This window comes from Melanotaenia boesemani, chromosome 14, assembly GCF_017639745.1.
Source record: "Melanotaenia boesemani isolate fMelBoe1 chromosome 14, fMelBoe1.pri, whole genome shotgun sequence".
Taxonomy (NCBI): Eukaryota; Metazoa; Chordata; class Actinopteri; order Atheriniformes; family Melanotaeniidae; genus Melanotaenia; species Melanotaenia boesemani.
Genome location: NC_055695.1, coordinates 18515938 through 18527564, shown reverse-complemented (window position 1 = coordinate 18527564; position 11627 = coordinate 18515938). Strand labels below are relative to the sequence as shown.

Sequence of the window (11627 nt, the reverse complement as noted above, 5' to 3'; positions counted from 1 at the left end):
TATCATTGAAGAAGAGGGGAAAGTAGAGACAGGTGGTGTGATGGGTGAGGCTGCAAGAGAGTGGACTGCTCATTTTTGCCTCAGTGTTCTGTGTATTTTTTCACTTTTATGAGGAAAATGCCGTCCTCCGCTCATTTAAATTTGTGTAAAAAATATTTTTTTTAAGGCGTGCAGCACAAGACTGGGTTTCATTAAAACCTTGGTGCTGTGGGATTATGTTTTTCTTTTCTTTTTGGCACAAACATCGCATTTTTCAGCACCTTTTCCGACGCAGCCTCCGCTGTCCCTGCTCTTCAGAGCAGGTGTTAACATTATCAAATTCCCTCCTCTGACTGGAGTTCATTGCAAAATATCTGGCAGATTTTTGTGTTTCTCTCTTGCAATCACATACTCCATCATAGCTATCGGATATCTTGGACTCAACCAAATATTGAGCAATATAAGCTCAACAGAAACAAATATACAGCACTGTGGATACAACTAGCAAGATAACAAACTCCCACCATGTATGAGCCATGCTTAATGCTTGAGTTTTCACAGAGAGCTACAAATCATTGGTTTTTTGCTTTAAAACAAATTGGCTTGTATATCTTTCAAATATAGTCAAGAAAACAAAACTATGCTAAGCAAAATGATCGGTGATGGTCAATAAAGTTGCAAACATTGAGTTTAGGAGCACTTACTAGATTAAATAAAAGTTTGTGTTTTTAAGATCACATAGAGTTCAAGCTGACTTGTCTTCAAGCCAAACAAGAAAAATGTTTATTTTCTCCCCAAAAGATCCCACGTTTTCTTTTCAGGCACTTATAACAAATGCTTTGCATTAGATTTTGAGGAGATTAAGACAAGTAAAGCTGTCATTTCCTCACATAGACTTTCTAATGTGAGACAAATACCTCAGAACCACCGTGTAATGAAATCCTAATTGATCATTAAGTATTTCTTGAGGGAGTTTATATATCTTTACAGTAACAGAGGGCTATAAAGTCCTGAGAAAACAAAAAGGTCCAACATTTCTCTTCTCGTCATGAATTGTCTTGCACTGCAATTTGTGCCTGAGCACTAGTGACAGTGATTGTTGTTTTTTAGGGTAGTGAAATAAACACAGAGCCACGCACACACACATGTACATACATGGAGATGCTGATGGACGGGCTTCTGAGAAAACATGTGCTTTGAGCCAAAGATTACAACAGCTCAGTTCTCACCTCAGCTTGTCTCTGCAGACTTAGCAGCAGCGTTTCGTTTCACCGGGTCATGCTTTATTCACCTAAGTTTAACTTATTGTAAGACCATTAAAAACTCATCCATGGAAGACATCCGTTTGAAGACCTGTGAACTGAAATGTTGTGCTTGACTACATGTTTTGAATGTGTACAGCTCCTATCAGTTTGACTGTGAGCTCACTGAGCACAGTGTTTCCAGATTGAACTGCAGGGCTATAAAATGGGTGATAGCCTCTCCTCCACAAATCACAGCTTCCTCAGGAACAGAGGAGCCCAGCTTTGAAATTTATGCTCTGGCTAATTCCTGTTTACTGTCAAATGTGCAAAAACAAATGTCTACAAAGCAGTTAAAACACTTCTTTAAAGACACAGAATAAATACTTCATTGCATCATACTGTGTAAAAATTACCTGGACCAATTAAAGAAAATGGGATGTTTTCTATTTAAACTATAAAAGAATTAAGCAGCTAAAAATACAGCATGCACCTCGGGGGAAGCACTGGGGATCCCTTTCTCACCGGCAGAGCAGGGACACCGGATCCTAATCTGAAGAGGATATCACTTATCTGGAGACAAACTGCACTGATTAGGAGAGGAGACAGAAGATGCACAGGGGACAGCATGTGGGAGGGCTTTAACACAATTACACACGAGCACCAAATCCTTCCTCTGGCACCTCTGAGAAATTCTGGCGTGATAAATTGTAAATAGAGACCAAAGCCATGCCATTTCCTTCCTGTCAGACTGCGCCCAGTTCCACCAAAGCCCAGGAGCAGACAGGGGAAACACCTTCATGTTGTCACCTTCAGATCCACTGTCATGGCTTGTTCCTCTGTGATTCAAATTGACAGTACCGTTAGCCTTGCTGCAGAGCTCGAGCCTCTAAAGCAGATTCCAGTTCTAAGTATATACCACCTCACCAAGTAAAGTGATGGACCCATTTCCTGTCTTTGACTGGCTTTGAAATCATGCATACATTTGTAATTTGGTTGACAAACACATTTCACACTAACACCTAAACATGGCTCCTTATGACGTATATCAAACCACGTCCCCCCCATCCACAAATGAATTTTGTGGGAAAAGTAAAAAGTGTAATCCAATTTCGGAGACCCCAAGGCCGTATTCAGGCAAGCCACCGTATTTATAGTGATCACAGTAGCCTTGGTGGCTGTAAAACTGTCAGAGAGGGTTCATTGATTCACTCCATGTCTCATGATTAATTCATTTCTCTTCCTATGTCTTTTGTAGAATGCACAAATCCTCCATGAGTCACCAATAATATACATTCAGATAGTACAGCCTCAATAAAGGATTTGACAACTGAGAGATGAAAGGATTGTTATCATATTGAGCTCCGGCTTTTCCACCATACCAAAATGGAAATAGTATTCTGTGGGACTTTGGTAGAGTAAATAAAGTAAAATAGCTTCTGTTCTTTAAGTAGGTGCTGTTGTCAAGAGGTTTAGGATGTGGGCTGACCTCATCCTATACCTGCAAAACTCATCGTGGACTCTTTGTCGACACTACAGAATGTTTGAGAGAAATGAGCTATTGCAACTCTTGACTGTGTGCCAGCTGCAGTATCTTTGAGCCCTTGATGCTGGAGGTGTTGGCACTATATCCCTGCCACCCCCTCTGCATGCCCCACACTGTGTGCTGTGATGCTTGTCAATGCTAACACAGAGCGCATCAAACACCAGCAAGACATCCTTCATTGGAATGTTTTCATTTCCTGACATGTGGCATAGGATCAAATTAATTTTCAAGTTTGTTCTTTAAATTGAGGACATTTGCATGAGTTACATAAATCTTCAATTATCAAATTAGGTAATAGTAAAGGAATCAGAAGCACAAGCAGGACACAAAGTTTTCTTTATCACTAGGCTGATTTATATACTGTAGGTCTGTTGAATAATTTGTGCCACATCTACATTCAATAAATTGTTCATTGTCATTATAAAGCTGTAGTGTGACACTAAATCCTGCAAGTAAACTGTTATGACCTGTAGTAAAAAAAAAAAGTTTCCTAAAAGTTGAATTTATGTATTAAAAATGAATTTCAAGTCTAGTAAGAAATGCATTTACAATACAAATAAGACCAACTAGACTGCAAAGATCCTCAAGGCCCAACATCTTTAGTTTAGTTAGTGTCAACCAAGACAAAAGCAGATAAATGTTATCTGTGCACTGTCCATATATATATATATTCATTTTCTAAACATAAAATTAGCAATTCTCAGTTATGTAGGTCCTTTGTAAACAATCAATACCAGTGTAATGATAACAAAAATGACTAAATATTGACAGTTTAAACACAATACAGACTCAAAGATGAAGATTTTTATTCTTTTATTTGGTTAGGGGATAATTTAGTTGTATTATTCTTCATAATTACTATGTATAAACATGATATCACAGCCTTTTTACTCGCTGGAGCAATATTTTGCATCACACCTGAAGTTCAAGAGTTTAGAGAGTCACATGGGAAAAGAAAATCTTAAGAGAAACACACAAGAAACAGCCATGATTTATTACTCCATATTAGAGGTCTGACCACAGTGAAAATTTATCAAGACATTTTGTAGGCAACTAGACATTCAGTTACAATTAGTCTCTTTACAATAGTGAATTACAGCTGAAGCAACAAATCAACAGGTTTTAAAAATGTGTACACTTAAAGGCTTTCTCTTCAAGTAAGTGGAAAATGTTAAGACATAATGTGAAAATATTGGGCAAAACATGTTATCTTTTGACGTCTTTATTAAAAATCACATACTTTTACAATATCTAACAATAGAAATAATAATCAAGTACAAACATGAACCTTAACTTGTGATAACTTTTTGTTAAAACAGGCAAATGGTAAAAAAGCCACAGAGGTGAAAATTTATAGTCATATTTTTCATGCTGCCAGTAGACTGTATGAGTCTCCAACCAGTTATTTGTGATTACAAATATTTTGCAAAAAAAAACAAACTCATGCTTAATTAATAGATTTAACTTAATTGATTAAATTAATTGTATTTGCTATAGTATAATTGATAATAGCAGCAGATAAGCTCTAATAGTGCATTTCCCAGGGAGGTTCAAAACCTTTCTAGATGCCACATTTATCCAACAGTGTCTCAGCTGAAGAGAAAATTAAGGCAATATTAATATTAGAGCTAATCATAACATGACAAACACTTAAACATACCAAAAACAAAACATCTCCTGGTGATAGTTAACATATCCTCCATGACTTTGTAATCAGAGAAGAGGCTCCGTGTTATTCCAGTTGACAAATGCGTCTTTCCACCTGAAAAACAAACAAAATGCTGCTTATGTTTATTTAGGACAGACTGGTTCTACCTATCCAACATTCCTATACTTTCAGATGAGCAGTACTATATATTTTGTTGTCTGTTTTTAGATTGAGCAGACATTACTTTGCACATGTGACAATGTCTGTGCATTTGAAAAAGCACAAGGTTCTTACCTTGTCCGGATACAAAGCTCCAGTGGAGGAATGAGATCAGTATCAACTTTCTGAAAGCTCTTGGACAAATTCCCAATAGCTGAAAAGATAATTAGCATATTTATTTCAAGGACCCATGCACATAAAAAAACTTAAAGGATTCACATAATTTACACTGAGTTTGTTTTTGAGTTAATTATAACAAATAAAACAATCTAAAAAAGAAAGCAGAAACATTCTGTGATTGAGTGGCTGCACCCCTAAACAAAAATGACTGGATTAAGTAAAACTACATACAGATGGTCAGGCGGATCTCCTCCTGTTGGTTGGCCAATCCATCATAATAATAGAGGTCAAACTCCTGGTCTTTGTCCTCGTTGGTCAACAGCTCCCTCTGCAGGCCAAACAGCACGCTGAAATGACTCTCGCTGCACACCACCCAGACTGGATAAGAGGGAGTCTTCAGGTAAGCTCCTACCTTGGTTAGAGGAAATTAAAGTACAGCAGAGCAGCATGTTAGCATCTAAGATTTATGTCAATCATACTGTATGATTTTTGAAATCCTTACTCAGAGTAAGGGAAAAATTTACATTTTTTACAAAACTTTAAACTTTTTTTTGTCATTGCAATTTCATAGAATTCAAAGAAACACATCTTATTCCTATTAAGTCAAGTAAAATAGATCATTATTCCAGTAGTTACTTTAGCAACAAAATTTAAGTCATGCGACATAGGTTGAACCATGATGATGAAGATAATGGATTATTTAGCAAACTGATCAAAGATAAAATAACGTGAAACAAGTTGTGTAAATTTACTTTTGAAAGTACTGATGCTAATTTCAAGTAAATATTGAAATTGATCGAAACAAGCAAAGAAAAACCTTCAGGTGTTGACAACTTAGATAAGAAGTTATTGAAACCTGGAGCCGATCTAACTGCTTTGCTTGTTGCTCACATTATTCATTTAAGTTTAAAAACATGTGTTTGTGTTTTTTGAATGGAAAGTAACTAAAATGATTCCTTTACCAAAGAATAACAAAGAATCATTTTCAGATAAAAATGTTAGAAAAAAATTAGCTGCTATTAGTACAATAATGGAGCAAATAATATATAAACAAATTGAAGATTACATTTGGAAAAATGAGGTAAATTCAGTATATCAACATGCATGTAAAACCATTACATTGCCACCATTGCAATGTATGTCGAAGACTCACAATTTATACAATCAGCACATACACCTGCTGAATTAACGAGGACTTTTAATAAGAAATTGAGTCAAAGAAATGGATGATGAGAAACAAATTAGTTCTGAAAAAGAAAAAAAACAAAGTGTATTGCTCATAAAGAGAAGATCCTAAACTATGCTTAACTATGGGTGATAGAGTGACAGGACAAGTAACTGAGGTGATATTATTAGGGGTTATTGTAGATAGTCAGATCAAATGAATCACCATCTGTCCTGGCATAAGTGTAGAACGTAGGATGCCATAATTATTGATATGTCTAATCAAAACAAGTAGGTATGACTAATACACCAGAAATATTGTAAAGAAGATTGTCCTTTTTTCAGACACACAATCATTTCACCAGGCAGACGTCAGCAGGCCGTTTTCTGTTGCTCACATATAGAACCAACTTAGAACAGAAGACAATGACTAACAGAACAATGGTGGCATTCCCAGAGTTTTTGGTTTTAGATAATAACAGGGTAAGCTTTAAGAAGAAGCTAAAATGATTTCTGATTACTCAGCAAGTTTAACATTGACTGTTAGGGGTGAGCTAGTGATGTGTTTTTTTTCTAAACATTATTTTGAGTGTGATGGGATGATATAATTCCTTGGTTAAAAGGGAGGATATGTGGAGTATTAATGCCATTCTGCTGTTTGCAATGTTACTTGTCTTGTTTATGTATTTTATTTAATGATTATGTTGTAATTTAGTTTGGCAAGACCCCATGAAGAGTAGCTGCTCTGAAAGGTCAGCAGCTAATGGAGATCTAATAAAACAAACACTTTAGATCTACTCTAAGTAAGCTTTACACCCTACTTCTCTGAGTCAGTGCAGGTTTTACTGCATTTTTTAGTATAAATACCAAATCTATCCAGTTCAAGTACAATTAAAGCTTGAGGGCAAAACATTAGAAACATTCAACAAAAGATGTTATTATTTCCAGACAAGAGTCTTAAGATTTTCTTCAACATATTCCTCATAAATCTGTCTACTTAAAAACCAGTCATTTGAACTGGTTAAATATCAGTTTCCATGTTGTGTCTTCAGATTACAAAGGAGCCTTTACATTCTCTTAAATCACCCTTTCTCATGAAAGTGCAGTACTTTCAAGTAAACATTTAAAGGCAGTGTATGTGTTTGTGACAGTCATTCAAACCCCAAATTTTGCTGGGGTGTAAACCATTAACATAGCAGATGTGCACAGAGTCAACAAGTCATATCGCTCACCTTACAGATGTTATAATGTTCAAACAAGGACAGCAGACCAACATCACAGAGGCCTTTAACTCCTTTAAGGAGCGTCATGTTGCCGTTGCCGGAGTCCAAGTCCATGTCATTGTCAAAAACGTTAGAAGCTGCTCTGCCACAGAGCAGCAGGTTGACCAACTCCTGGTGAACACAAAATCAGACAAGAAAACTTTTTTTTATTTTTGCATAAAGGTCTGATGGTAAATAATGCTGATCACTCTTTTGTTTGCTTGTTCAACTTAAAAGAAACCTGTTATTGTAACATCAATATATTCCTCTTGTACACATCATATTGTTGAAACATTTAGCTGTAATTCAAAGACATTGTTTAAACCTGAGTACAGTAGCCATGGGCACCGATGAGAGTGGTAGAAGGTACATCCATGTCTTCTCTTACTCTACGAACAGACAAAAAGACAAGATAGCTGCTACACTTTCTCGCTCAAAATAATTCCTACTGTTCATCTTGTTTAGGGGAGTGTAAAAAAGTTGCCTTTACTTTTCAATGGATCGAGACAGAACAGCAGATATCGTCAGCAGAATACATCCCAACATCCCCGATTCAAACTGTGGAATGAAGGGAAAAAAATCATAACAAAAGGCCAGTGCTTGCACATCGGACAGGTAACGATCACACTGAGAATGCTGATGATGATTCTCCTACCTGCTCAATGTGCTGCTCCAGAATGAACTGCAGATCTTTGACGTTATCCACTGTGAAGTACATTATCTGGAATCAAGCAGACGTGTCATACGGTACAACTCACAGCCAACAAGAACCAGCAGTTAAGAGCTGAAGAAATTAACCTGTTGATTGTTGTACCTCATAAAGTAACAGTAAAACCAATAAATACAAATGCTAATGTATTGGATTTCAGCAGCTGTGTGATAAATCCATGTTCGTACCTTTTCCAGCACTCCTTCAGGTCTGAAGTGATTGCTTGGTTGGAAATGGCTTTTCCCCGAATTTCTATTTTTATAAAAACATAAAATGAAATGAAAACCAAATCATGAAAACAGTTTAAATAAAAGTCCCACCTAACAAAGCAGATTAATCAGCCGCTTTTATGATTAACAGGTCTGACAACTGGTGGGGACATTAGCCCAGTTCGATGAAGGCTGCTCATATTAAACTGACACACTGAGCCACCCTGACGTTCATTACTCCTAAACAAGGTTTTCGCCATGCACTTGACAATAAAACGGTTATGTGTGCTTGGAAAAAAACCCTGAATGCAGTGAACTAGGTAACTGGACATCACACCAGATGGTTACAAAGAACCATCTGGGAAGTTCTTGTTGTATACTGTTTGGAAAAGACCAGACACAAAAAACACTGATTAGGTGACTGGATAAGCAATCCGTTTATAACTGCCTATTATGTGTTAACGTCAACAATCAATGGAGTGGAGGGAGTATAAATAAACTCTTTCTGTTTTAAAAGGGAAAACAAATCCTCCCAAATTCTGTTCTAACTTTTGCTGGAGCTGCATGTACTTCTTTACCTGAAGCTGCTAGTATGTGAAGCTGACTTATCCAAAAACATGTACCATGACTACAAATGCATAACTTGCAGGCTGCAGGATAGAATCTTTTGAAATGTGGATTTTGTAGGAATCCAGCTTCCACATATACAAATTAAACAAGACGATTAGGGTGTTATCTTACATTGCGACTGTGGCCTGTTTTTCCTCGCCAGCCCTCCACAAGATTTCAACCATAGCTAAAACAAGACACTGTCTTCTAGTAGCGCTGGAAGGTCTTAACCTCCTGGGAACAAAGTGGCATATAAAAGTTATAGGCAGGTTCTCTAGGGTTATATCACATTTAATAACAAAAAGCAAACATCACTGCTTCAAGAGTTGCTACAAAGTGCTCCTTGATGTGAATTAATGGCTGTAAAAAGCATTCCAGTAACTGGAAAATGGTACAGAAAGGGTAATAATGTGAGTGAAACGGAAGCAAACTCACTGAAGACTAGTATTTCTGTTTTCTCTGTTTTCAAACAGCAGTTTCTTTAGAACAAATGCTTGAATGGATGCCAGGACGCCACAAGGACCACCCTAAAGGACAAATACAAAATTTTGAAGCAAAAGAGAACAGCTCAGCAAATAACAGGAGAATCAATATGCTACATAAATATAAGATAGCAAGGTTAAAATGACCTTTCTCTGCACAATTCCATAACTGAGGTCATGTATCTCTGAGAACGTGAAACCTTGATTCCTCCATTCGGCACTGAAGTCATTTAGGCTGGAACCAAGAAGAACTGCTTTCAACTCCTAGGGAAAATCCAAAACAGAAAACAAGCCAAACAAAATGAATATCAAAGCCAGTCACAGAAACTTTCTCCTGAAACTTCTGAATAACTAACGCACCGTGGCAGTGCGTTGGTCTATCGGTCGGCCTGTGTACTGACGCTCTGCAACAGTCCTCTGGAGAGATACTTTGGAAAAATCTTGCACATCATCATCATCAATGTCATCTGAAAATGTATTAATATGCATCAGCATCAAGCAGTCAAATAAGTTAGTGATTCAGGCTTTCTTCTATTTTCTGCAGGACTCACCCAACACCAATTCTGACATATCCAAATCAGACAGATTTGGCTTGGTTTTTACTCTAAGAAACAAAACATAATGTATGATAAGTTATGGACACACTTTATATGCAATAAAATCATTATGTTCTCACCTCTTATATATAACAACTTAAAGCCATTTACTTTTTTGTTTTTCCATCGCTGTTCTCGCTCTGTATTCCCCCTGGAAGATTCAGCAACTCCTGTTTCCCTCCTCTACAGTCAGCTAAGCGGACACCTGTTAGACTGCTTTCTAAGCTTTTTTGATGTATGCCAGTTAACAAACGTCTCTCCTGAGACCTTTTGTTTTCCTCTTCTTTTCTGAGAAGTGGCTGGGAAACTTCAGCCTTTCGACTGTGTCTTTTTTTGTTAGATTCCTAAAAAGAAAATCATAATTAAAGAATGTGAAAAAATGTGAAATAAAGAATTTTTTAAGCATCAGGAGCTCAGTACAGAGTACCTGTGGCACTGGTCCAGCCATCATGCCTCGTCTAATGCGGGTACTTCTGCTCCTTTGGGTAGCCTCAGTGGTGAAAATGTTTTTATTTGTCTTTCTTTGGCCAAAACTTGCATTGTCATCAAGAAAAGCCATCAGTGGCTGACCTTTTGGGCTATCTGAGTTATAAGCCAAGACATTTGTTTGATCATAACTAGACAGCCTGTCATCCTCAGACAATAGTGACATATATGTAGGCTGAGAGGGGCATCCCCCTTGTATTTCAGGTCTGTGAAAGAAAATCTAATGAGTTTGAACCAACTGTAAAAATGTGTACAAAATTGAGTTTTAAAATTCTGCATGCAACATACCTAATTTTAGTGTGTTTACTATGCACAAAAGCTGGTGCGATTTCATCTGCTTTCATGTCATTCGTCTCTGGTGGTGTTCCTGCAGGAGAATCCGCTGAGCTGACAGTTTGAGTGCTCTGCAAAACACCACTTTCATTTCTGGTGATCTTATAACTCTTTAGCTGTTCAATATGATGTTTCACAATGATTTCCAGTAACGTGTTGAACGGGGAATTGTGAACCTGCAATATAAGAGATGTCAGATGCTTACTTTTTTGTTATCTATTAGCACAGGAGCAACAATTTGGCTGTTAATACTTACTTTATTGGTCCTGTAGAGATCTTCTATATTGAGTATCTCCCTCAGTTGTGATCTGTTATTGATACTGGCCTCTGTGCGTGGATGCTCCTCATCCATACAGGCAATAGTCCTCTTTAGACCCTGTGCATCAATCCCAACAGGTTTACTGTTATATCTTGTATTCTGTGACTAGACAGAAACCAAAAAGTCTTCCAATTTTGCCGTTGTGAGTTGAGAAGTAATACATACAACCACAAATTCTAACATTTGTAACTGGGAAAACTGGTTTGATGTTTGTGTTTATAAACTATGTAGCTGAAAGGAAGCTAACTGGAGCTAGCTGGCTATTGGTTTGTATTTAGCCTTGCTCACTCGGTGTTAGCAGTCTCACCTTTCGGCTCAGATATTCTCGTACAAGGGACGAAGAAACCTCTTCGACCGAAGCGACCATGATGGCAACACATCCAGCTGCAAAAAAATAACCACAAAGAGGCCAAGCCGAGCGACATATGCTGCCCGTACCAACGCCGCTAGCTGAACGAGGCTAGACGAGTAGTACAGTTATTTGTTTAAAAAAAAAAGATAGCGGGGTTTTACGGAAGCCGAGAGTGACCGGGCGTCTTTTTAAATGTATTTATTTATTTTTATTACACCGTTTTCTCGTGTTAACGGGATAATTTATCTCGTTGTTTTCTCGAGATGACGCATTATTCAAATGCAGGGTCGCGATGGGGCTTGAGCTGTTCCTAGTCCATTATGTTTCTCAGCTGGCCTGGGGAACAACTTATT

The 11627-nt window shown here is 37.5% G+C and overlaps 1 protein-coding gene across 2 annotated transcripts; it reads right to left on the bottom strand.

Moving 5' to 3' along the window:
• Positions 1-4137: 4137 nt before the first annotated feature.
• Positions 4138-11370, bottom strand: mindy4 (MINDY lysine 48 deubiquitinase 4). Of its 2 annotated transcripts, XM_042006810.1 has the most exons (18): positions 11230-11370; positions 10860-10979; positions 10559-10779; positions 10212-10476; positions 9896-10128; positions 9740-9792; positions 9549-9655; positions 9336-9452; positions 9142-9233; positions 8839-8940; positions 8077-8140; positions 7835-7900; positions 7670-7737; positions 7505-7568; positions 7150-7311; positions 4985-5165; positions 4709-4787; positions 4138-4528 (listed from the first exon to the last, which is right to left on the bottom strand). In XM_042006810.1, the coding sequence occupies exons 1-18, from the start codon at positions 11287-11289 to the stop codon at positions 4480-4482; spliced, it is 2103 nt and encodes a 700-aa protein (XP_041862744.1). In that variant the 5' UTR covers positions 11290-11370; the 3' UTR covers positions 4138-4479. The 2 variants fall into 2 exon arrangements, with proteins under 2 accessions (XP_041862744.1, XP_041862745.1); XM_042006811.1 differs by lacking the exons at positions 4138-4528; positions 4709-4787 and having other exon boundaries at positions 5021-5161.
• Between the last annotated feature and the right edge of the window lie 257 nt (positions 11371-11627).

Excerpts from the sequence above, each read along its gene's own strand:
- mindy4 (XM_042006810.1), bottom strand. The coding sequence starts at position 11,289 with ATGGTCGCTTCGGTCGAAGAGGTTTCTTCGTCCCTTGTACGAGAATAT. Across the intron at positions 9,234-9,335 it reads ATGGAATTGTGCAGAGAAAG|GGTGGTCCTTGTGGCGTCCT; the intron begins GTCATTTTAACC and ends TTTGTCCTTTAG. Across the intron at positions 7,738-7,834 it reads TGGAGCAGCACATTGAGCAG|TTTGAATCGGGGATGTTGGG; the intron begins GTAGGAGAATCA and ends TTCATTCCACAG.